This window comes from Eretmochelys imbricata, chromosome 11, assembly GCF_965152235.1.
Source record: "Eretmochelys imbricata isolate rEreImb1 chromosome 11, rEreImb1.hap1, whole genome shotgun sequence".
In the NCBI taxonomy this organism is placed as follows: Eukaryota; Metazoa; Chordata; order Testudines; family Cheloniidae; genus Eretmochelys; species Eretmochelys imbricata.
Window position 1 is genome coordinate 39,154,249 of NC_135582.1, and position 24,788 is coordinate 39,179,036.

The 24,788-nt window shown below is 42.0% G+C and overlaps 3 protein-coding genes across 11 annotated transcripts in view; 2 read left to right on the plus strand and 1 right to left on the minus strand.

Moving 5' to 3' along the window:
- Positions 1 to 701: 701 nt before the first annotated feature.
- On the plus strand, positions 702 to 13,465 carry SSB (small RNA binding exonuclease protection factor La). The gene is made up of 12 exons (XM_077829555.1): positions 702 to 852; positions 6,623 to 6,697; positions 8,590 to 8,693; positions 8,866 to 9,040; positions 9,280 to 9,387; positions 9,496 to 9,596; positions 9,813 to 9,884; positions 9,968 to 10,010; positions 10,585 to 10,725; positions 11,500 to 11,686; positions 11,860 to 11,994; positions 13,022 to 13,465. The coding sequence occupies exons 2-12, from the start codon at positions 6,632 to 6,634 to the stop codon at positions 13,117 to 13,119; spliced, it is 1,230 nt and encodes a 409-aa protein (XP_077685681.1). The 5' UTR covers positions 702 to 852; positions 6,623 to 6,631; the 3' UTR covers positions 13,120 to 13,465.
- On the minus strand, positions 11,989 to 23,246 carry METTL5 (methyltransferase 5, N6-adenosine). 6 transcript variants are annotated; one of them, XR_013347446.1, is made up of 9 exons: positions 19,515 to 19,928; positions 18,845 to 18,967; positions 17,901 to 18,015; positions 17,203 to 17,384; positions 16,555 to 16,637; positions 16,087 to 16,138; positions 15,148 to 15,197; positions 12,697 to 12,800; positions 12,508 to 12,615 (listed from the first exon to the last, which is right to left on the minus strand). XR_013347446.1 is itself a non-coding variant. In XM_077829558.1 (8 exons), exons 2-8 carry the CDS (start codon positions 18,951 to 18,953, stop codon positions 12,463 to 12,465), a joined length of 744 nt encoding a protein of 247 aa, XP_077685684.1. In that variant the 5' UTR covers positions 18,954 to 18,967; positions 22,865 to 23,246; the 3' UTR covers positions 11,989 to 12,462. The 6 variants fall into 6 exon arrangements, 5 of the variants coding, with proteins under 5 accessions (XP_077685684.1, XP_077685686.1, XP_077685685.1 ...); XM_077829558.1 differs by lacking the exons at positions 12,697 to 12,800; positions 19,515 to 19,928 and adding an exon at positions 22,865 to 23,246 and having other exon boundaries at positions 11,989 to 12,615; XM_077829560.1 differs by lacking the exons at positions 12,697 to 12,800; positions 19,515 to 19,928 and adding an exon at positions 19,935 to 19,953 and having other exon boundaries at positions 11,989 to 12,615.
- Positions 23,238 to 24,788, plus strand: part of UBR3 (ubiquitin protein ligase E3 component n-recognin 3) — a 215,571-nt gene continuing 214,020 nt past the window's right edge. For all 4 annotated transcript variants that reach the window (XM_077829550.1, XM_077829551.1, XM_077829553.1 and 1 more), the window contains exon 1: positions 23,238 to 23,736. In XM_077829550.1, the coding sequence (XP_077685676.1) occupies positions 23,297 to 23,736 (440 nt within the window). In that variant the 5' untranslated portion in view covers positions 23,238 to 23,296. The remainder of the gene's footprint in view (positions 23,737 to 24,788) is intronic.

Sequence of the window (24,788 nt, forward strand, 5' to 3'; positions counted from 1 at the left end):
CCACGAACAAAAAAACTAGTTCTGAGAATGGCATAAGGGGTTACTAAGTGGCTGGCGATTTGTATCCTACCCGCACTTGGGGGTTTCTCAAACCAAACCCTTGTCCCCCAAACACCTCTCTCAGGCCTTGCAGTCACGGAGGGATCGGGGTTGGATGCCTCAGCTGCATCATCCTCACACAACGTATTTTGGCCTTGGCCAGAGCAGGGAAGTTCTGCAGAGATTCCCCACGATTGCTAACAGCGAGTCAGCTCAACCCTCGTGTAAAGGGGCCACTGGCGTTTTCACAGCGAGTGGGCCAACTCGCCCCCGCCAGGGTAGCCCGAGCGGGCCCGTTGTTGGCACTAGCTCGGGGCACGTCCACCCCAAGGAACCCGGCCCTGCCAGGCACGGTGAGGCTGAGGCTGAGGCAGGGTTCGCGCCCGCCGTGAGGCTGGGTCAGGCAGGGCTGGGCAGCCTGTGCTGAGGGAGGGCGCCCCCCGGACCGTGCGGAGTGGAAGGCGGGGCTGAGCCCGGCATCAGCTTCCCTCGCGGGGGCGCAGCGGGCTCGGAGCCCGGGCGATGAAAGGCCGCCCCAGGCGCCTGGAACCAGCCTCGCTGACTCCGCAGCAGCAGCAGCAGCAGAGCGGAACCTGGCTCACGGCCGGCCCGCTGCGAAGCCGCGCCTCCTTTCGGCCCCCGGGGCCCCACGTGAGGCGAGGCGGGGCCTGGGAGCCGCACGCTCGCGGGGGATGCTGGGGTTGCCCGGACTGGCGTCGAGCGCTCAGCGCAGCTTTTAAAGGCGGAGGGCGGGGCCGGCGGAACCGGAGGTCCGAGCGCGTGCGGTGCTGCCCTCGCTAGGGTCCACGGCAGGTTCGTGGCTGAGCCGCGCGACGGGAGCCTGGAGGTGCCGCCCCCGGTGCTATGCGTAGCCCAGAGTCTCCCCCGGCCCGGGCCGCTACCAGCCCCACGTGCGGAGACCGCGGGGTCGGGGGCTGGGGTCGGTCTTCCGCCGGTGGCGGCTGCGTGCGGTCTGGCGGGTCCCCGCGGCTCTGAGCTTTCGGTCTCTGCCTCATGCGGCTTCCTGCGGCGGCTCTGCCCCGGGCCAATGCCAGGGCCCCCTTGCGGGGCCTGGGCCGCTGTTCGTACAGCGCTGCCGGGTTTTCCAAGAGGCGCGGCGGGCCTGGGCTGCGCTAGAGACGTAACCGTGTCTGAAGCGGCGTGCGGCCAAACGGCACTACCGGGGCCGATAGTCCTGGCTGTGCAAACAGCGAGCGGGAGCGTCACTTCAGCTCCGCGCAGCGCCGGACTGGTGCGCGGTTAACGACGGCGCGCCCCCAGGGGAAGCGCTGGGGCCGTCTCGGCGCTACTGGGCTCCGGGGAGAAGCATCTTCGAGAACCGTGTGTTCGCCTAGCCCCTGGGGCTGTGGTGGGGAAGCCGTGGGGGAGTCCTGCGTGGCGTTAGTAGACTGGTCACTTGCCCCTCAAGAGAGCTTTAACTATGTTGTTTAACGTTGGTCAGGATGGGTTTAGGTCTAAACCACATGGTGGCTGACACCCCAAGGGCTGCTGCTAACTTCTGCACCCGTGCTCCTGCCATATTACCTCTAGTGGAGCTATACTGATCATAGCAGGGGTAGGAAGCTTCAAGTTCACCTGCTTTAACATGATTGCCCTTGTAGTGCAGATAAACTAAACTAAGTACTAAGGTTAATATGCTTGTATCAGTGCTTATAATGCAAACAGGGTCACAGGTGTTGCCCACTTTGACTCTTCATTTATTTCCCTGATTTTAGTATTTCATATGGCAGCCTGGCTGTTATCTTTCTGTGATTAATAATGCTGCTGGATCTCAATCTCATGTCCTGTATGCTCTGGGAGTAAATGTATTAGCCTGAGCCATTTTAGAAAGCTATTAATGCTAACACTCTAACAAGGGTGTATGCTGACTCAGTTTTACAGAGTAAAATTAGGCCTCTGTCTAACCACTGGCTGGTTAGTAATGGTGTTTCAATATGGTCGGGCTAGTCTACTCTTGGGAGGCAAACTGTTAGTTGAATCTCTTTTATGCCAACAGCTTCATTAGTAGTGTGGATGGGACCTAAGTGCATTGGTTGTAACCAATCGCATTCGCTATAGTATACAATATAGCCTGAGACGTGAGCCTGCTAGGCAGGGATGAGTGGACAACAAAGAATCTCTACAATCTTGGATAATAAAAAGGAGTACTTGTGGCACCTTAGAGACTAACAAATTTATCTGAGCATAAGCTTTCGTGAGCTACAGCTCACTTCATCGGATGCATTCAGTAGATCCACAAAGGTTCCACAAGTACTCCTTTTCTTTTTGCAAATACAGACTAACATGGCTGCTACTCTGAAACCTGTCATCTTGGATAATGTAAATCTGGGTTTGTCTAATTTACAACTTGAACTATATCAGTATATCTTAAAGCAGCAGCCCCTGGGCCCCTTTTAACGTGGACACAGGTATTCCGGTATAAAAGTGAATATACTGGTTTGGGAACTGAAATAATCTGTGTGGTACAAGGCACTCTTATCCTGGTAAAATGTAAATGTAGACCAGCCCTTACTAACTCCAATCAGCTACCATATAGCTTTATGCTGTAATGGCTGACCATAGGATTTTCTCCTCTGATCTGCCTGAACCATTTATTGACATGACAAGATCGTGTTTGCTATCAGAACTGTTTTAGTATAAAACCATTGGCAGCTTGCCCAGATAAAAGGCCCCATCCTGGTTTCTAATCAGAATCTGTCCAAAAGTGCACATCAAGTCTGCATATTAAATTCTGTATGAGGCCTTAATGTGAACTTGTTGCTCATGCACCATTTTCAAGTGTAAACTGAAAAAGTAGTCAAGGAACATCAACTAATTTTTGATAGTGCTAAAAGCACCTGTCCTAACACAACAAGGTTGTCTACAGACTCAAGATTTTAAAAGTGCAGTTGAATGAAAGAATATGGAGTAGACTAAATGGAAGGATTAATAAAGACTTGTTAATTTAAGTCAGCATAGCTACATTGGTCATGGCATAGTTATGCCAACCTAACCCTCAGTGTAGACACTGCCATATTGATGGAAGAATGCTTCAGTCGCTGTATCAACCATCATTCAGGGAGGTGATGTTTCTACAGGGATGGAAAAAATCCCTTCCTTTGGTGTAGATGCATCTGTGCTGAAGGTATATGCTGGCATAACTATGCCTTTTTAGTTTTTAGAGATCCCTAATGAAATTGCAAATTTTGAGATCAGCATGTTTTAACTAACATAGTGGAGTATTATGTTAGTTACTCCTGTGAAAGGAGTAGCATGCAGCCAGTGCATTCTGTGGCCAGGGAAATCATAGCCAAGGAGCTAGAGACAGCGGAGGAAGAGAACTGGGCTGCAGTACACAGAGGAATTTGTTTTTTTTTAAAACACAGAAATTAAATAACTCTCTTAAAGAGTAAGATTGCCCAGTGCTACCTCAGCCACTCTTCACATTCTGAAAAGGCATAACTTAACTCTTTCTTCTTCTTGTGCTATCTCCACAATGTAACCTTAACTCTGACCTCTTTACGTGTTGTCTTAACACACCAATAACACACCCATGCACCCATTAGTATGCTACCTTTACAGATTCTCAGAGACTTTAAGGCCAGAAAGGACCATCATGATCATCTGGGCTTACCTCATGTGCGTTGCAGAACATCACCCACCCACTCCTATAGAAAGGCCATAACTTCTGAGTTACTGAAGTCATTAAATCTTGGTTACAGAGAAACCATCATTTACTCTAGTTCAAATCAGCAAGTGACCTGTTCCCAAATTGCAGAAGAAGGCACCTCTCCCCACCCCCAGGCCTCTGGCAATCTGACCTGTGGAAAAATTCCTTCTGGATGCCAAATATAGTGACTAGTTAGACCCTAAGCATGTGGCTGAGACCAACCAGTCAGACACCTGGGAAAGAGTTCTTTGTAGTAACTTGGAACCCGCCCTATCTAGTATCCCATCTCCACCTGGTGGAGATATTTGCTAATAACCTTTACAGAGAGCTCATACGCTATTGTAGGTAATCTCATCATATCCCCTCCAATAAAGCTCAGTCTTAAAATGAGTTAGGTTTTTTGCCCCGCTACTCCTCTTGGAATTTCACTCCTCTGATGGTTGGAAACCTTCATCTAATTTCAAGCCTAAACTTGTTGATCGCCAGTTTCTATCCATTTGTTCTTGTGCCAACATTGGCCCTTAACTTAAATAACTCCTCTCCCTCACTAGTATTTATCTCTCTGATTTATTTATAGAGAGCAATCAGATCTTCCCTCCTCCTTTGTTTTGTTAAGCTAAACAAGCTGAGCTCCTTAAGTCTCCTCTCATAAGGTAGGTTCTCCATTCATCTGATCAGCCTAGTAGTCCTTCTCTTCACCTGTTCCAGTTTGAATTCACATTTCTTAAACATGGGAGAACAGAATTGCACACAGTATTCTATATAGTCTCACCAGTGCCTTGTATAACGGTAATAACACTTCTATCTCTATTGGCTATATCTTGCCTGGGGCATCCTAGGATTGCATTAGCCTTTCTCACAGCATATTTGGTGGCTCATCATACTGTAATGACCAATATACCAAGGTTTTCTTCTCTTCTGTTGCTTTCAACCATTACATTCCCAGCTTACAGCAGAAATGTTTTTTTAGTCACAAAGTGCATGACTTTGCACGATTAAATTTCATCCCATTTCTATAAGTCCAGTTGCAAGGTCATCCAAAACTAGGCTATTCTGGTTCTCTGTATTGGCAGCGAATCTCCACTGTCTATCATCGGTAAATTTTATTAGCACACTCCCACTTTTTGTGCCAAGATTATTAATGAAAATGTTCTATAAGATTGGTCCCAAGACTGATCCTTGAGGAACTCCACTAGTAATCTCCCTCTAGCCTGACAATTCACCTATCGGCATGACCCATTGTAGTCTCCCCTTTAATCAGTTCTTTATCCACCTTTCAATTCTCATATTAATCCCAGTCTTCTCCAATTTAACTAATTTTCCATGTGGAACTGTATCAAATGCTTTACAGATGTCCAGGAAGACTGGCTCTACTGCATTTTCTTTGTATAGAAAATCTGTTATCCTCTCAAGAAAAGAGATCACGTTGGTCTGGCATATCTACCTTTTGTAAAACTGTACTGTATTTTATCCCAATTACTGTTTACTTCAGTCCTTAATTAATCTCTTTTAAAAATTGTTCTAAGACCTCGCATACAATTGAGGTCAAACTAAAGGGCCTGTAGTTTCCCAGATCACTTGCCCCCTTCTTAAATATAGGTACTGTATTTTGCAAGTCTCCAGTCATAAGGTTTGATTTCCAAGTTTATGGATTCATTAAAAATTCTTGCTATGGACTTGCAATTTCATGTGCCAGTTCATTTGGATGGAGATTATCTGGGCCCCCTGATTTGGTCCCATTAAACTGTGAGTTTGGCTTCCACCTTGGATGTGGTAATTTTTACTTCTGTATCCTTGTTCCCGTTCAGCATCCCGCCACTGCCCCAGATCTCATTACCCTTCTTGAAAATGGACAAAGTATTTGTTTAGGTGTAGTGTTTAGTTGCATTCTCACTGCATTACTAGCTTCAGTGCCAGCAGCACTTGAGCTTTCAACCCATAACCCTGACAAGAAGCTAGCCCAGCTGGAGCTTAAAGCACCACTTAACTTGAGCTAGAAGTTTGTATGGATGCAATTTGGGTTATACAGGCAACACTTGAGTTATACCTTGAGCAAACAGTGCAATAGACAAGCCCTCATAGGGGAGAACAAACCCCTTTCTATAGGGAGCACCAGAAGAAGCTGGGTTTCTACTGTACGGTGCTCTGATGCTTCTGCTTCCCTCTTCAGAGTAGTCAATGACCAGCTTCTTTCAAACTGGAAGATGAGGCAGGATTAGGAATTGTAAATAACTTCATCGTACTCCTTAAAAGTTAGTCTAACCCAGGGTTTCTCAGATGCAGTCACGTGACCACCAAGGGTTTTTCTTGAGGCCACAACCTCCTGGGTGAGACTGGATTTTATTAAAATTCGTGTCAACATGATGGCATCAGACTTCCCCTGTGATGAAGTTTTCTAAGCACTAGATGGCTAAATGCCTAAATCACCGTTGTATGCAGTATAGATGTAGCTGTATCTGTCCCAGGATATTAAGAGAGACAAGGTGGGTGAGGTATAATATTTTATTGGACTAACTTCTTTGAGTGAGAGACACAAGCTTTTGAGCCACACACAGCTATTCTTCAGACCTGAAGGTATTACCTTATCCACTTTGTTTCTCTAAATCACTGTTGGAAAGAAGTGAAATTGCTTTGTTTTTTTTACAGTGGATAATGCTGCATGTTGATTTGATACTTTAAGTCTCATACACATTTTATTTATCTTGCATTTTTGACTAACTCCTAACTAAGGTTCTGAGTTCATGTTCTAAGTTGATTAGATGTCTTAAATGTATGAAGAATATCAATTTTATTTTATATGATCTGGCTGTTGCCCAAAATTAGGGATTTCATTTGATGAGTTTCTAGTTTCTTGCAAAGTTTATGGTGAAGCAACAATACTAAGTAATATCAAACTCCGGTTTGTGAATACAGGTGGCCAAAATGGCTGAAAATGGAGAGGGTGAAAATATGTCTAACCTGGAAAACAAAATCTGTCAGCAAATTGAGGTATGTTTATTTTAACACTGGATGCTAAATCAGTTTCTCTCATTAGCTAAACTGTTAATCTTCTTAGGTATTCTAAACAAAAATGCTAAACCTAGTATTTAAACTTCTGTCTTCAAAACTGGTTCTAGAAATGCTTGTCCGTGGTTCTATGACAGTGTTCATTCTGTGAATTTACTAACAACTTAAATACTAGTCACCTTACAAACTGGCAAGTTTATGGACTGTTCAACCAAAATATTAACTTCTCTTATTGCAACTTTGGGAGTCATTCCCTATGCATGCAAATAGAGAAAGGTATTTAATATGTTACAGTCTGAGCAAGGTTGTAAAGATGTCAGCTTTCTACTTATTACATTTAAGTTCTTCAGTGTCTTGATTTTTATCTGCTGTGATGATATCATACCAGTGGCTCTCAACCTTTCCAGACTACTGTACTACTTTCAGGAGTCTGATTTGTCTTGCGTATCCCCACTTCACCTCATTTGAAAACTACTTGCTTACAAAACCAGACACAAAAATACAAAAGTGTCACAGCAAACTACTCCTGAAAAATTGCTTGCTTATTTTTACTATATAATTATAAAATAAATTAATTGGAATATAAATATTGTACTTACATTTCAGTGTATAGTAGATAGAGCAGTATAAACAAGTCGTATGAAATTTTAGTTTGTACTGACTAGTGCTTTTTCTGTAGCCTGATGTAAAACTAGGCAAATATCTAGATGAATTAATGTATCTCTTGGAAGACCTCTGTGTACCCCCAGGGTACATGTACCCTTGGTTGAGAACTACTGTCCTATACTACCCTGTAATTCTGTTTTTTTAATTGGAAAAAATACATTTGAATTACTGGCTAAAGAAGACTTGGACATAAGGCATCAACTATCTTTATATCTCCTCATAACAAGATGTAAAGGTCTAAAAACTAAGTTTGAAAGTAGTAGACATAATAGGTTAGTAGAAGTGTCCTTGTAGTGCTTTCTTAATCCACTCGTGTATTAGTAATGCTGGAAGTGTTGTGAAATTCAGAGTTAATGCTGGGGGAGGGGAGGGGAGAACTGCCATAACTAAAATGAGAAATCAACAGTGGTAATGTAACAATGGAAAGTTAAATTCACATAGAAGTATAAATCGATTGATTAATATGTGCACAATATAACTGATGCTGGTATAGAATGATCAGTGAAATATTTCCATGTTGACCCTTGCAGCATAAAATGTTTGACATTTGGATTATCACTTGTAGCAAGAGTCTGCCCTTACAAACAACTCTGCTGGCTAATTCAAAGTAGGCCAGGCAAATCCTTGAAGGAGCAGAACATTCTGTGGATTGTTGAACTGGGTCCAATTGAAATGAGAATGGTAGTAAAACTGGCAAAATAAAACCTCCAAAATAAAAGCTAATTAGAAGCTTCCTGAATGGGATATGAATGGCCCATATAGATGGTATCCTACTAGGACAAATGCTACCTTTCATATTTTTTTAAACTAAAATGCAAAGCCATCAGGATACCAACTTTGACTAGTAATCAGACTAATTTGATCAGGTTGATGTCTAAATGCTATCAGAACAAAAGTCTCCATGTATTTGCTCAGCCAAGGCCATAGACTTTGTTTGTGTCTGAAACTCTTTACTACTGTCCCACTAGTCAAGATCACTCTTTAGATGGTCAGCTACCTGCACTTAGATTTGGAGGAATTCCAGTTAAATGGAGAATTTAGAAATTCTGAAGTTAGATATCTGCATAATTGAGTTAAAGATAACTCCTATGATACTGGTGTAAAGGGGCATGCCAAACTTCCATTGGCTAGTTCATTACTGCATCAAGTCTCCATCAAATTATCTTATGCTTCAACAGTCTAGGACAAATCTGTCTTTATTTTTGCAGTACTATTTTGGTGATCACAATCTACCAAGAGACAAGTTCCTAAAGGAGCAGGTCAAACTGGATGATGGCTGGGTGCCTTTAGAAATAATGATCAAATTCAACAGGTAAAATGAAGTGCACGTAACCTTTGGTGGCTGGGTGCCTTCCAAATTACCATACTGTCTGAATTAGGGGCCATATGTCCTCAGTCTGTACGTACAGCTCAAATCCTGATTGAGTAATGCTGGGGATGGAGTATGTGGACATGTTTTGATATACTGTGTTCTTTCTCCATAGGTTAAGCAGTCTCTCAAAAGACTTCAGTGTTATAGTAGAAGCACTGAGAAAATCTAAAGCTGGACTTATGGAAATAAGTGAAGACAAAACTAAAATCAGAAGATCTCCAAGCAAACCCCTCCCTGAAGTGAATGACCAGTATAAAAATGCAATTAAAAACAGATCTGTATATATTGTAAGCTTTCATACTCTACTGCATTACTTTTAGTTTATTACTTAAAAGGCTTTAACCCAAATGAAATTCTGATTCTATTGCTTAGGTTTATTTTAATATAAAATGAGGTGTAGCATAAGTTTTAAGCAACTGATTTGTATTTTTCAGTCACCATACTGGTTTGTAATGATACTTTCTTTAATTGGAATGTCATAGCTTCTGTTTCATGTAATTATTGGAAGTTCAATTTTACTTTGCAGAAAGGCTTTCCAACAGATGCAACACTTGATGATATCAAAGAATGGCTAGAAGGTAAAGGCTCAGTAGAAAACATTCAAATGAGGAGAACATTGAGTAAAACGTTCAAGGTAATTGTGTATCATAATAACTGATGCTTTGCAAGGTATGAAAAACAGGCTACTAGAGAACATTCCATTAATCTATTTAATTCTTAATATTCCCCAATTATTCAATAGGGATCAATTTTTGCAGTATTTGATAGTGTTGAATCTGCTAAGAAGTTCACAGAAATACCAAACCAAAAGTACAAAGACACAGAGCTGATTGTGCTTTTCAAGTAAGTCAACTTCATTTATGTTTGAACAGATACCTGCATTGCCATATAGGTCCAATACTGCTTGATTTGTGCAGGCTTTGCTGTTCCTCTGGAACAGTCTCAAATTATAAAGATGTTCTAGAGCTAGAAGTTTATTTGGCTACTACCATCTTCTCTCAATAAAATAAAGGCTTTTTTAATAGGCTGCATTAACTTAATTTATACTTTTTATTGAAGGGAGGAGTACTTTGCAAAGAAGAATGAAGAGAGGAAACAAAACAAAGTAGAGGCTAAAGCAAAGGCAAAACAGTAAGCTAGGCTCTTGTTTAATAAATGAAGCACCTTACCTTATTAATTTATATTCTAACCAACTCTGATCTGAACTCTTACAGGGAGAAAGAAGAAAAACAGAAGCAAGCAGAAGATGCTGAAATGGTATGTACCTCTTGAATTGTCTGGAAGGGTAGAATAAACAAGGTTACAATGAATCTACTTTGGTAATTGTCAAGTCTGTTTTGATACTGTATGCTTTCATATATCTGATAAGTAGTAAACCAACTTCTACCCTGTGTTTTTAGAGTAACCCTGTGATCTAACATAGGTATAGGAGGGTGTGTGTGGGGGAGAATGGCACGGATGAGCACTTCTAGTGGTACTACAATATTTGTGCATAGGTTCACAAACTGGGGTTTCAGCCTCCAGGGCTAGTGGTGCATGGGTATCAAGGGTTGTAAATATCCTATGGAGAGTCTGGAAAGGCTGAAAAAAAGCAATGCTATGCAAGACTTCTAGAAACTTTTTTGTGCTTGGAGGTGCTTTGGTGTAAAAGTATGAGATATTTGGCCTGCTGGCAATACAGCTGGATCCGTATCACTTGATCTCTTCTCTGATCTCCTGCGGCAATCTTTTGAATACTGTCTCCTTAATACAGCTCCCTGAAACTCTGCATTTCAGTGCAAATCTCAAATTCTAGCTGCCTTATTTTTTAACAAAGTTCTCTTGTATTTAGAAATCACTGGATGAAAAGACAGGATGCTTGCTGAAATTCTCTGGCGACCTAGAAGATCAGACTTGCAGAGAAGATCTTCATGCAGTTTTCTCTGACCATGGAGAAATTAAATGGATAGACTTTGTCAGAGGGGCAAAGGAGGTCAGGAGGCTGTCAGATGAGATGTTACTTTTGTCTGTGTGAAATTTGTCTGGTATCTGAATGCTGCTTAAGTGCCTGATGGTTAAATTAGCAATGGTATACTACACCTTCCATTGGGGACTGCAGAATTAGTTTATTTCTTCAGCTTTCTAGACTAACTACTATTAGAAAGTGGTCTGAATAAAAGGTAAAAGCATTAATGTGACTCTCCTCCTGCGGAGTTACGCTTAGTCTATGGCTAAAGTAAGGACATGCTAACCTAGAGCCACAGAGGAGTGCACACTGATATGGAAGTTTGCATAAAACAAAGGCTAGACTAAAGATCTCAATTAAACAAACCAGTTATTAAATGCAACATCACTGATTGCTGGGAGAGTAGAGAGAGATTATGCAGAGCAAACCTTAGCCTTTTTCTTATTCAACCATCTATGTGCTTAGCTAAGCATATCACTGTCCATATGAAGTGCACATAGAGTTATCTAAGGGTTTTTAAAATCTGGGGGCTGGTATTTTTAGGCTCAAATGTTAAATTGATGTGAATTGTAGGTCAGTTAATACTCATGAGTCTGAAAATGATGAAGCACTAAACCTGTTAATATATAGGTTATCTTCAAAACCATATGGGCTAGAAATTTATTCTAAATGAGTTTGCAAACTGCAGCATCTGAGTCTGGCAGGAGACCTGGGGCTACCTGACACTCCAGCTACAGTCCTATTAATGCTTTTGCACTGGCAAGAGTCCATAATGCAAAGGGTGCTTGTTTCTGTGTTTAGGGGATTATCCTATTTAAGGATAATGCAAAAGAAGCACTGGATAAAGCCAAAGAAGCAAATAATGGGAACTTACAGTTGCGCAACAAAGATGTCATATGGGAGGTGCTGGAAGGAGATGCAGAGAAAGAAGCATTGAAAAAAATCATGGAGGGTCAGCAAGAATCATTAAACAAATGGAAAGCAAAAGGTGACTTTTTCCCTGACTAATTTGAATACCACTTGGATAACTTTCATGGAAGTTCTATTATATTAATGTGAACTTGTCAGATGGTACATGCACAGAGTTGTATGATTTTAGATCAGTAAATGACTAATGCATGGTTCTTAAAAGGTCCTGAACTATCTTGTACAACTTGACAGGTCGCAAATTTAAAGGTAAAGGAAGAGGTGGCAAAGTACCCCAGGGCTCACAGAACAAAGGGAAAGTACAGTTCCAGGGCAAGAAAACAAAATTTGAGAGTGAGGATGAAGAAGGTGAAGAGAACACTAAAACAGGTAAGCTGTTCTGTGCATGAGAGGGAGTAGTTCACATGCTGCTGGGAAGCAACCCTTTGCAATCTCTGTGTGTATAGAGAGAAGTTATGCAAATAGTAGTTTCTTGTATTTTCTAGAAACTGCTCAAGAAATTTGAGATTTGCAAAATATGGTTTATCATATGCTATTAAAGTTTTTGTTCCCTCCCAGCGCAGTTTTCCTGATCATTCAAATTTAGTCATGTTCACAGGGACACCTGCCTCTGTGGCGGTCTGTCAAATGAAGGACTGAACTGGTACAAAAACGGACATATTCCTCTGCAGAGTTGAACATTTACAGGGCAATTCAAAGCAGCTTTCAGTGAAGAGATACTGTCCTTAGTCCTCCATTTGCTTAGCTCTACACAGCTGTTACAGTAAATTAATCATTCACCATTTTCCAAGTAAATGAATACCCTTACCTCAGTATGGTAGAAGAAACCTTTGTCTGTTAGCCATAGCCTAGAGCAGTGGTTCTTAACTCTTCCATATTGTGGGCTGTCTTCCCTTCCTGTTGAGATTTGGTGCCTGACTCCAAAAGGAAAAATATGGTATCTTCCATCGTTGTTTGAAGTGTTGTGGTAGCTGTGCTGGTCCTAGGATACTAGAGAGATGAGGTGGATGAGGTAATATCTTTTATTGGACCAACTTCTGTTAATCCAATAAAAGATATTACCTCACCTACCTTGTCTTTCTAAATGACCAATACTGTTCCTGTTTTTTTTCAGACTGGAAAAGTTCTGGGTGCTCCTGTTTAGTTAATTCCCCCTGCTATGTGGTCCAAAGCCGCTGGAAATAAGTAATGAATGGGTGATGAATCATTGTTACATAGTAGCTGTGGATCACCTGGAATTGTTCCACAGGCAATATGTGAAGTACTAATTTCAAGGCAACCTGTTCATATGTAGCAGCCTGAAAGATTGAATGTCTTGAGCTGGATAGGAACAGTCTTGAAAGTAATATCAAACTTCACTAGTCCCATAAGTGTCTGTCTATATTAACTCTTACAGGGCCAGCAAGTCCCAAGAAAAGACCACTAGAAGAGACTGAAAAAGAAGAACCTGCATCAAAACAGCTGAAAACAGAAAATGGAGCTGGAGATCAGTAATACTGTTTTAAAAAGCACTGAGTTTTTATTAATCCATTTTAAATAGGTTTTAAGACAGTCCTCAGTTTGGAAGTTTTTCAAAGGAAAACCTTATTAAATCCACTTCAATATCCACCTGTAATGAGAGGAAAGCTTTTTTGTGAATTTTTTTTCCCCCAGATGCATGCTTACTTTAACATGCCAACTTGGGTATTTTTTTATATTTATAGTTTTGCTTATACTGTCTGATCCTCTCAGTATTTCTCGCATTTGAGTCAAATGTATAAAGGGAGGGTATATCCCTGAATCTGACTGTAATTTTGAAGTTGTATGAAAAACACCAATAAAATTCCATATTTAAAAATCATGGACCATTGAATGCTAGCTTCAGGCTTATTAATGTTAGTGGACAGAACTCTTGTCAAAGCACAGATATGTGCACACTACTTCGTCTGTAGATAGTCAAACTATTTCCTGATTAGCATAAGGATAACTTCAGTGGGATAAAACTCTTTTAGTCCCTCACTGTGGAGAAGATATCTAGCCAAATGCAACTCCAAGTGGTACGTACACAATCAAAACTTCCACTGATGCTATAATTTTTGGTCTCTGACTCTGCCTTCATGTTACATCTAGTCTCATCCAAGCCTTGCATCTTATTTCCAGGTTACTGCTGAACTATACCGTCTTTCTGATCAGACTCTTATCCAGGTCCTCCACTCTGTGTGACTTCTGTGACCTCCCCTTTAACCTTCTTGGCATCCACCTTGTTCCCCTTGGATCCACTCTAAATGCAGCCTGTTCTAACCAGGTGATCATCTCCTCTCCTTCCAAAAAAACAACAAACCCGAAACATATACTGCTTCCACTTTGTGAACTACAAAGTTTTGGTCCTTATTTATAACTCATATCTTAATCACTTACTGCTGCTTCTGTTGTCTCCTACTCTGCCATCCCTTAACTGCCTGTTCCCACCAGCTCTTGATTGCTTTTGTCCACGCAGCCCTTATACACGGTACACCCTCACACTCGTGCAAAGCCATGACCCTTCCTTTAACAATAAAATCCTGGCCCCTTCTGAAGTCAAATGGAATTCTGCTATTGCATTCAGTGGGGGCAGGATTTCACCCCAGTCAATTGTAGGTAGGAGTAAGTAGAGTTTAGAGCAGGGTGGGGAAACTTTTTGGCCAGAGGGCCACATGGGGGTTGCGCAACTGTATGGAGGGCTGGGTAGGGAAGGCTGTGCCTCCCCAAACAGCCTGGCTCCTGCCCCTGCTCAGAATCCCTGACCCATCCAACCCCCTGCAACTTGACCCCTGACAGCCCTGACCCCATTCACACCCCCACCCCTAACTCTCTCCCCCGGACTCCACCCCCATCTAACTCCCCCTGCTCCCTGACTGCCCCTACCCCCTTACCACGCTGGAGCCAGCTGCGCTGCCCGACAGGAGCAGTAAGCCAGAGCGCTGCGGGCTAGCCTCCCTGGCCGGGAGCTCAGGGGCTGGGTAGAATGGTCCTGCGGGCCGTAGTTTGCCCACCTCTGGTTTAGACAGTAAACTTATTTGATACATGGAAACATGTAGCCTCTTGCACCCACTTGCTAAGTCTTAATTAGATTAATTCAGGGCCTTAGTGTGGTAAACCTTAGGCAAGATCTGAGCCTAAATGTTATGTAATACACACACACACAATCCTTCAATAGAATTCTTTATGCTAGAGGTACTAACTACAGTGGTCTCCACCCATCTAGAAGAGGGTTAGAGACAACTTTTCTGGAATGTTTCTACTCCACCAACTTCAAATTATACCCTAACTTGCTCTGTAACAAAGCACATGACATCAATCCTGAAACCAAATGAGTTTGGTAACAATACTAAACTGAGTCACAAGTGCAGCTCTAACCCCTTTGTAGAGCGTCCAGCACATGATTAGGCACTACTCCAATGCAAGTTAAACTAAATTCAGACTTCAGTCTTAAACTAATAAACAATTAACTCTAAATTTCAGATACAATTTCATAATTTAATATGGGATTAGGAAAATACTTACAGAAGACTTCTTATGAAACTTGTATGATGCTGGTAAATCATATCTAAGTTCTGTGAAGAGCATAGAGAACACCTGTCATACTAAAATCACTTAGTTGCTCAGTGGTATTCAACAAACTGTACTGTACTACCTTGACCACTTTTTTTGTTGCCAGCAACTTGACTAAAATTATTTGGCTTTTCATTTATTCAGTCTCCGTCTGCCTGTTCTTGAGCTCTGGCCTGATTAGTGAATGCACATTAATACCAGAACAGGCATTTTCATATTAGCAAGTTTGTTTCTAGAAGGAAGTTGCTACTAGATAACCATCACAAAACGAGTATGACAATGAAGGAACTCTGCATTCTATGGCTGTATAAATATTGCATTATGTCTTTTTCCCCCCTACATTCTTCACTCCTACGCCATTAAAGTAGGTCACAAATCTTGAAACATCCACCAAAATTTGGAGATCAGGAAAATTGACAGCTCAAATTGAGGACTAAGGGAATGCAGGAGCAGTGAAAGATAAAACTTGTTGACAATGCTTTGAGGTGGGGTCTGCTGCCTTCTCTGATGACAAAACTGCTCCTATTTCAGTACTAAATCTTGTCCAGTTAAGACCAAATTGGTGCAACTTTTGAGAAGTTTTTCCTGACTATATCCAGAATATTTGCTTTACTTTCTGATCAACCAGGACATCTTTCATCATTAGAGGTGTTTGTCCTGGAGGCAGAAGAATCTACAAAACTTCCTATTTCATTAGTTTAGACCTCTTTATCACTTGCTCCTTGTAGTTTGTTTTACCTCCCACTTCCCAATCTACCAGTTTTTCATCCCAATAGATCATATTTTTAAATGAGCTCCTCATATGCTACATCTGAATAGTAGCTGGTCCTGGAGGCTATTACCAACTAACAGAGCATTTTATAAAAATATGTATGTACAAGATAATCTTACCTGCTATAACTTCCATCTTCACTTTCCATTCATCTGCTTTCTTTTGAATATGCTGAACATAAGAAAATAGTCCATGAACTTTGTTCCAATTAGTTTATGGCATTTTGAGGAAACCCCATTAAAATAAGATGTTTTATATTTTAAGTGTACTTGAGTTCTGAGTTGAAGTATTAATCTGTCTGACATCTACATTCTCCTGCTTCAATACCTTAAGTCATTCTCACACCAAGTAATTACTAAGGCTCCAAAGACAGAACTCCAACCAGAGTCTGTCTGTCTTTTTTTTAATATGTATGTATACCCCTCAAATATTAAGCACTATAAATTAAGTATCTTAGTTTTCAAACACCCAAGGCCCAGGCGTTCATCTTGGCTACTGAATCCACATTTGATTTTACAGAAACAGTGGAAGATTAGCGTGCCACTTACAGCTACATAGTGCTTAATTGGCTGAAGTCAGGGACTTACTTTTCGTGTTGAAGTTTTGTGTAGGGAATATACAGCTGTTTGTGCCATTTGCAAAGCTACCTTCAGAAAAGTCATATCCGTTCCTGTAAAAAGAGGATCCAAGCTGCAGTTAAAGCCTTATTTGTCTGCATTTATTTAAAGTCTTAAATTCTTTAATTTCATGCTTAAGTGTCCTTACTTTTCTATAAAGGGAAAGGATAGCATAATTTTAAACCTAATAATTGCAGTTATGCTTGCTAGCCTGTACATTTTGAAAAGCAGCGTTGAGTAAATAAAGGCACAGACGAGAGGGTGTGTATTTCCATATTTTTCCTAATTGTGGTGTCTAGCATAGGTGTAGATAAGTTTAATTGTATACAGCAATATACAAAAGAACTACTAGTTCAACTAGTTATTAAAGGCCAATTATCAAAACTTCAACACCATTTCCTGAAATGATTCAACTTAACCAAGGACTTTACATATGGCTCACATGTGGATGTGGCTACATCACAAAATGGGCAAAGGAGTAACTGTCTCTAAGGTCCCATATAGAATAGCAAAGGTTTTGCCACTTTTAAAATTTGTTAGCAGATGAAGATTTCCTTTATAATATTTCATTCTTAAAAGTAAGTAGGAGTATTATAATTGCTTTTTAGAATCACCAACCTTTATTATGCTTAGTACCAAAAGGAGGATTCATGATTACTGTGTCAAAAGTTTTTGACGTTCTGGCAGCTAAAGAACATACATCGCACTGAATCATGTCAATATTTGTGAGCTCAAACTCTTCTGCATTTCTACTAAATATTTCCAGGGCATCTGCATCTACGTCAAACCCCACACACAACCTGGAAAATGAAAATCAATCAACAAACTGCAGTATTTTTACTTTAAAAAGATGTGGTACATTTTCTTTTCAGAAGGCTCATTTCTAAACACAGTCATATTTGTTCCCACTCAAGTTCTGAGAGAGGTGCCTAAAGCAGAACATTCTGTTATCTTCTTCATGAGTTAGAACAGTGATATATTTTAGAAGTAAATTACTAAAAGGAATGTAAGTAGTAAAGCTTTTTACTTAACTTTTTGAACAGGATATGAATAATAGTTTGGAGAAAAATATTTTCTAAATTATGAAGATGTTTCTAATAAATAATTCTCTATTTTAAATATAGAGGAATTGCCCCTATTACTTGTCATTATTTGCATGCACATACAGGAGCTAGATCTACTAAAATGTGTGGTCATGCACCCATATTTAGTTATCTAAATTAAGTACAGTCTAGCACTGGTCACATTCTTAATCTTATCTCATTTAATTCTATACTGGGAAAGAAACTAAGAGAACTTGAGTGTTAAACACCTACCCTGCTCCTAACATTACACTCCCGATGCTGAGTACACCACAACCGCATCCTAGATCTGCAACCACCTTGTTTTCAATATCATCAAAAGTGTTGTGAATTGTATAAAGCATACATGCTGAAAAATAAGAGATTATAGGATAAGAACAAATAGGCAGTTGACAAGTCAATGTATTATTTTCTGTTGTCTTTCAGAAAGCTTTGAAGCAGATTCAAAATTAAGCAAGGACACATAGGCTATGGTAGATTATACAGGAACCAAGCTATACACAAATCTAGTGATCCCAGTAAAATACACATCCTTGTTTATGTATGGAAACAAAAAATGAAGAGTAAGAAAGAATCTAGATCATTGGTCTTACATGTTGGTCTCATATATACAGCAGTGTATTCTTTGTAATTATGAAAGGTGTACAAGGAAATTTTGTTTGTGATGGTCCTATAGTGGAAATGAAAAGGAGTACTTGTGGCACCTTAGAGACTAACCAATTTATTTGAGCATAAACTTTCGTGAGCTACAGCTCACTTCATCAGTGGAAATGGTATTTTATAATTACTCAGATTGAAAGATCGATATTAAAACTAAGAGCCGTGTTTCTGTGTTGTTAATACCTGACGCAAACTAACAGTTCTTATCCGTACAAATCAGAAAGTTTTCTGCAACCCACATCCTTAACTTTAAAATCCATTTATTAGATTTAATTGTTTGAGATATTAGAGACATTTACTGAAACAAATGCATTAGTGTTTCTCTTTAAGCTATCTCTGGCAATAATGCAAAAGCCTCTAATAAATTTATTACTCTCTCAGGACACACAAAATAAACATCTAGAAACAAAAAAACATTTAGCAGATTTTTTAAAAATTGTTTTTTACAGTTTAAGTATTGATACAGTTTTGGCAACAGAAAACTGAGAATCTACAACAATTTTATGTTTAATTTCTACCTGCAATGTGTGGTCTTGTTGGATACTGTTCAAGAAGTAATTTTGGATTCTCAAAATCATCAACTTGCTGAAGACGGCTTTCTAGTTCCTTAAGTTTTAACTTCTTCATGTTTGTTTATTCAACTAAAAAAAAATTAATTTATAACCAGGCATAGTTTGCACTATTACAGTTGTTCTTATAGTTATACATAAAATACAAAAACTTTTAAAAACTAATTAAAAATAAACATACATTAGAAAAAAACACATCCTGTTTCTCAGACTTACTTTTTTATGTATATAGCATACAAGCGTGACTTAAGAGATCATATAGTTGGCAAAAACCAAACCCAGCCCCCCTACAGTCCTGTTTGGCTAATGAGCACACTCCAGTATTAACTTCAATGGCAGCTGCAGATGTTCAGTGACTTGATGCATAGGCCCCATAGCTAATGCGATGTCTGCAAATCTAGCTGGAAAAAGTAATGTAAATACGATGTATCTGCAAGTTGACTCCTTTTTCCATCACTTAGCAATTTATCCCAGAACAAAAATTGAGTGCTGTGAACATTAATTAGTTAATGCTAGTAGGGGACTTGGATTAAATAAAGTTATATATAAATATTAACTGTAATAACATTGAGGTTAATTAAAAAAAATTTGTTCTGAAGCAGGTTTTCTGCATCCTCACCTGTCTGAAGAGCCAGAAAAATGAATCCTCTCCCTCTGGGGCTCTAGTGGCTCAACTACTCTCTAGGGCTACCAAAATTGAACTCACTCCACAGACACCCCCCTGCCCATCAGCAGCGCTCCCTACCCACTCAAGTGGATTACCATCGCCTACCCACTTGGGTCACTGCCACAACCCCATCACCACGCACAAACGAAGTACTTTCCGTAGCTAGGGGAGCCTCACAGCGGGACAGCGTGCTGCTGTGAGCTGTGCTGCTGATTTCCTTCGCCGCAAAGCACGCAAGGCAGGGCGCTCCTGTCCTGGGGCTGCCTCCTGCGTCTTTGCACAGCACCCAGCACAATGCCCATTCCCGGCCGCTCCCCGCCGCAGCCCAGGCTCGGAGACCGCCAAGCAACTGCTGCAGACCCCACCACCTACTTCCGCGCACCTCCTCTTCGCTCTACACAGTGCAGCAGTTTAACCCGTCCCCCATGCATGCACATAAGAAACTGAGACCAGCACTGTCAGTTCCACCCAGGTACTAGCAGCGTTGTACCCTGCCCAGAGCACCTTTCCCTTCCTGCTTTCTTGGGCGCATTGGTGGTGGTGTCCTCTTTGTGTCCCAGGCTATTAGAGAGACAAGATGGGTGAGGTAGTATCTTTTATTGGACCAACATCTGTTGGCCCCCAAGACAAACTTTAAAGCCCTTGAATGGTTCCTTGAAATATGTGTTAAGTCAGGGGTTCTCAAACTGGGGGGTCAAGACCCCCTGAGGGGGGTTGCAAGGTTATTACATAGGGGGTCAAGCTGTTAGCCTGCACCCCAAACCCTGCTTTGTCGCCAACATTTATAATAGTGTTAAATATATAAAAAAAGTTTTTAATTTATAAGGCGGGGGGGTCGCACTCAGTGGCTTGCTATGTGAAAGGGGTCACCAGTACAAAAGTTTGAGAACCACTCTGTTAAGTACTTACTCGAACCCAGTAGTTCTCAAACTTTTCTATTGGAGACCACTTGCACACAGCAAGCCTGAGTGCAACCCCTCCTTATAAATTAAAAACACACTTTTTATATTTAAGACTAAATAAATGCTGGAGGCAAAGTTGGGTTTGGGGTGGAGGCTGACAGCTCACAACCCCCACATAATAACCTCCTGACATCTGAGGGATCAACCCCCAGTCTGAGAACCCCTGTGCTAACCACTCTGTTCCACCTGTATTTAGCTGACACTCTGAGTACATTTCCCAGACCTGAAGAGGAGCTCTGTGTGAGCACCATAGCTTGTCTCTCTCACCAACACAAGCTGGCCCAATAAAAGATATTTCCTCACCCACCTTATCTTTCCCTGCTTTGCTCCTTCTAGACACAGCAGAAAGAAATGGAAGAGATCACCCTGTGAGCCTTTTAGCTGGCAGATGGAGAGGAACACTCTCCTCCTTTGCTGATTTGTTCTCTCTCAGCTGAATTGAAATTGGGCTTTGTGAAGGATACATGATAACCACTCTTTGAGGATACACATAGGAAAAGGCAGCGAATGCACCTGTAACTGAGTACTTATTCTTGCAAATGCACATTTGTTAGAGTTAAATACATCAAGATACTACTTTTTTCATTATTTTTCTAGCAAAGTACAAATGTTCAATGTTTTGCAGAACACTTGCCAGGTACAGCTTTCTCTTTGCCCAACAGTTTACTGACCAATAAATGTCTGCAACATAATTCTAGTTCCAGTATTTCAAAGCAGTGACTCAAGAGCTATGAGGTAGATTTGAATTCCTCCCAGGTCACCATTTCCCTAGCAACCATCTCTTTATTTCATATCATAGCCGTTGCTTAGCACCAGATTTTAGTGACCAAAACACTGGCAGCTCCTTTGTCTATTAGAAAGACTGTCATCTTTTAATAGATTGGATTTAAATGTTTTTACACTCATTTGCAGTTCCTTCCTAGAATTCTGTGGAAAAAATATCATGCTGATTGCACATTATTACTTGGGTTTTATGTTCCTAATGTACCAAAATACAAGATGCATTAGTTTACTTTACTTGTGGAGTATGCCAGCAGGAGAGTTAGAGAAACAAGTAATATCTTTTAGTATCTTTTTCAGCTCTGTGACATTCTCAGTTCCTTGCCCAGACCTGAAGAAGAGCCCTATGTAGCTTGAAAGCTTGTCTCTTTTACTGACAGAAGTTGGTCCAATAAAAGATATTACCTCACCCACCTCTCTAATATCCTGGGACCAACGCAGCTACAACACTCCAAGCAGAGAAGAGGACAGCCCTAGGAATAATGTTGCAAAACCAGCAGAGGGAGTATCCACCTTGTTAGGTTTTGTTTATTTGTTTTGTTTATTTGGCAGGCCAAATAAAATGTAGGACTATTTTCGTTAAGGCAACATTTTTTTTTAAAAAACTTGTCATCACTCAATAGTAAATTTAATTATAGAGCGAATATTGCTTCAAAAGTATTGCAGCCAACAGCTGTAAATTTAAAAATATTATAATCCTGAGGACTTTCCCCCTTAATCTGTAAAAATGTAGAGTCCTGTTCCTGCAGTTTACAGTGCAGAGCTCCACACGGATACAGCAGTAGTCTGCTCTGTATTGTAAATTGAAGGATTGGAACCTATGGCTGCTCAAATCTGATTTGTGGTTTCATTTACTTAATAGTAAGAGTGTTTCTTCATTATGTATTTATTTTATTTTTAAGAGCCTAAAAATGCTAGCAATTTCACAAAACAAGTAGAGGCCTAAATCCAGCCTTTATCATTTTAATGGGATTACTCATGTGAGTAAACACATGCACAAGTGTTTGCAGGTTTGTGGCTTTACTGTTCACTTTTTATTCTCGGTTAACATTTCATTCAATGTGGACAATGAAAATAGGCTAGCCAGTTTCACTTTGGTTTCTAGTCATTTTTGCCTTTCAGCTTTGAAGGCAGGGGCCAGATCCTGCAAGTTTATACACAGATTCATCTCTAGGGATGAACTTGCATATTAAGGGCCCCATTCAGCAATCACAACAGTGCAATGTTTAAATCCAAACAAAATGGCTTTTACTTGAAAATTAAAAATAATTAAAACATTTCTATTAGTATAGGTTTGTATAATCTTTCTAGAACTATTGTTTTTCTCCATAAATACCATGGCAGAATGCAACTGATACAACTATCCCAAGCGACCAGTATATATTTAAGTTCGGATGGGCTAGGATCACATAGAGGAGGTAATATTATCATCATTTTGGTCAAAACTTGTATCCATTATTTTTTCTTAAACGATTACAGTGAAACCTGCACAAGGCACCTCCCTAAGCAATCTTCTGTCTTAAGCGCCTATCTCACAATATCACTGAAACCAGGGTTCACCTTATTTTGCGCTGAGAGTCTTAGATGAGAGACGCTGTAAATACCAGGCCAAACATGAGGATGGGGCTAAAGGACACGACAGTGTCCCTCTCTAAGAGTTCCTGGGAAGTTTCCTCCGAAGGTGGCACCTGCTTAGGACGTGCTCATCAGCGCAGGGGCTGTGTGAGAGGCAGCAGGGTGCCTGAGCAAGGCGGGCGGCGGCGCCCAAGCCAGGGCCCTGGAGGAAGAGGAGGGGAAGGAGGGACAATGTCAGGAGGAGGCAGACGCAGGGCGGGGGGAACGGGCGTCTTGCGGCGGGCACTGTGCCGGCTCCCAGGCTATCGCGAGAGAGGCGCCGCTAGGAGGGGAGAGAGGGCGGGGGTCGGAAGCCCCAGAGCCGGGAGCCCGGCGCAGCCGTAGCGGCTCCAGCGTCCCGGGTTCCCAGTCCTCATCATGGCGGGGGCCGGTGCGAGCGGCCGGGAGAAGCGGGCCACGGCGGCGCGGCTGAAGGCGGCCCTGAGCGACGGCGGGGAGAGCGGGGCGGCGGCGGAGCTGCAGGCGTTGCTGGAGCGGGCGCTGGCCCCGGCCCCGGGCGGCGGGGAAGCGGCGGCCGAGGCGCTGGAGTGGTGCCGCTGCCTGCTGTCGGGCGGGGAGCCCTGGGAGGGCTTCGTGCAGGCGGTGCGGGCCTACGACCCGGCCACGCTGTGCGGCCTGGTCTGGACGGCCAACTTCGTGGCCTATCGCTGCCGGACGTGCGGCATCTCGCCCTGCATGAGCCTGTGCGCCGAGTGCTTCCACCAGGGCGAGCACGCCGGGCACGACTACAACATGTTCCGGAGCCAGGCAGGGGGCGCCTGCGACTGCGGCGACGGCAACGTCATGCGGGAGGCCGGGTGAGCCCCGGGGGGCGACCTGGCTGGGAGGGGAGTGGGCCGGGGGCGACGGGGCCTGTGGCTGGAGGCTGAGGGCTGGCACCTGCAGTCTCTGCCCTAGTGGGTGGGCCTAGGACTGCAGGTGCGTCGTTAGCCGGCTCCCAAGGGAAGAGGTGGCACAGCGGGTGGGAGTCGCTTTTTTGAGGGGAGGGTCAGGCGGGCGCGGTGATCTGCTGCTAGTATTTAAACGGAGGGCTCAGGCAGAAGTGTCATCCGTTAGCTTGTGATGGGCTCTGTGATTAAGGTGCATGTGTCGCAAAGGGGAGGCCAGAGAACTGTGGGAATGTATTCATCTGTTTCCCCCTTTAAACCAAAATCCTTTCTCTCGCCCCGAAGGTAGGGAGTGCGAGGAAAGTAACCACGAAAATGGCTTTGTGGGTTCCACACTGATTGTGTATCTGTGAATCTGTGTCAAAGGTACTCTGTGCACAAGTAAAAAGGTGCATTTTTTAACAACATTGTCAGCCCTGCAAAATTGATCAGAGAGTCAAGCTGGGTTGTTTTCTTCTCATGCCCCATACCATCATCAGCAATATGGGTTTTGCAGGCTAAATTCTTCCTCCAGTGGCAACGAGTGCACAATTATACAGGGACAGTTGTACAAACCCATTGCTTTCTGGTCTTTCTCAGATGTAACCGTTACTGTACATGGAAGTTAGTAATGAGTCTGATAATGCACAAAAAGAAAGAAAATTCAGCTCCATGTTAGCTGTGTTCGTTGAACAGAACCAAACAAGACAAAAAATGTCAAAATATTTTGTCAGTATGTATGATGAAATACACAGAGATCAGCTAAGAGTGCCATTTTGACATACTTTATTCTGAGATTATTTTACCCTTCAATTTGAATGCTGTTCATAACTTTTAAATCCTGGAGTCACTACCCTTATGTGAGTGGTGCGTGATTCACAGAACCCGGCTGGGCTCCAAGAAAAGTGAGTAGACTATCAAGGATCCTTCTTACTTTAACTAATGTGATTCAAGTTATAGTGTTGACCAGGCCTGGGTATACA

What these genes read in the sequence shown, in the direction of transcription:
- METTL5 (XM_077829558.1), bottom strand. Translation starts at nt 18,953, where the DNA reads ATGAAGAAGTTAAAACTTAAGGAACTAGAAAGCCGTCTTCAGCAAGTT. An exon ending in TGGTACTAAGCATAATAAAG is followed by an intron (nt 16,638 to 17,202) that starts GTTGGTGATTCT and finishes CTCTTTTTACAG; the next exon opens with GAACGGATATGACTTTTCTG. An exon ending in ACAAAACTTCAACACGAAAA is followed by an intron (nt 16,139 to 16,554) that starts GTAAGTCCCTGA and finishes TCTTATGTTCAG; the next exon opens with CATATTCAAAAGAAAGCAGA.
- SSB (XM_077829555.1), top strand. Translation starts at nt 6,632, where the DNA reads ATGGCTGAAAATGGAGAGGGTGAAAATATGTCTAACCTGGAAAACAAA. An exon ending in GAGCTGATTGTGCTTTTCAA is followed by an intron (nt 9,597 to 9,812) that starts GTAAGTCAACTT and finishes TTTTTATTGAAG; the next exon opens with GGAGGAGTACTTTGCAAAGA. An exon ending in GCTAAAGCAAAGGCAAAACA is followed by an intron (nt 9,885 to 9,967) that starts GTAAGCTAGGCT and finishes GAACTCTTACAG; the next exon opens with GGAGAAAGAAGAAAAACAGA.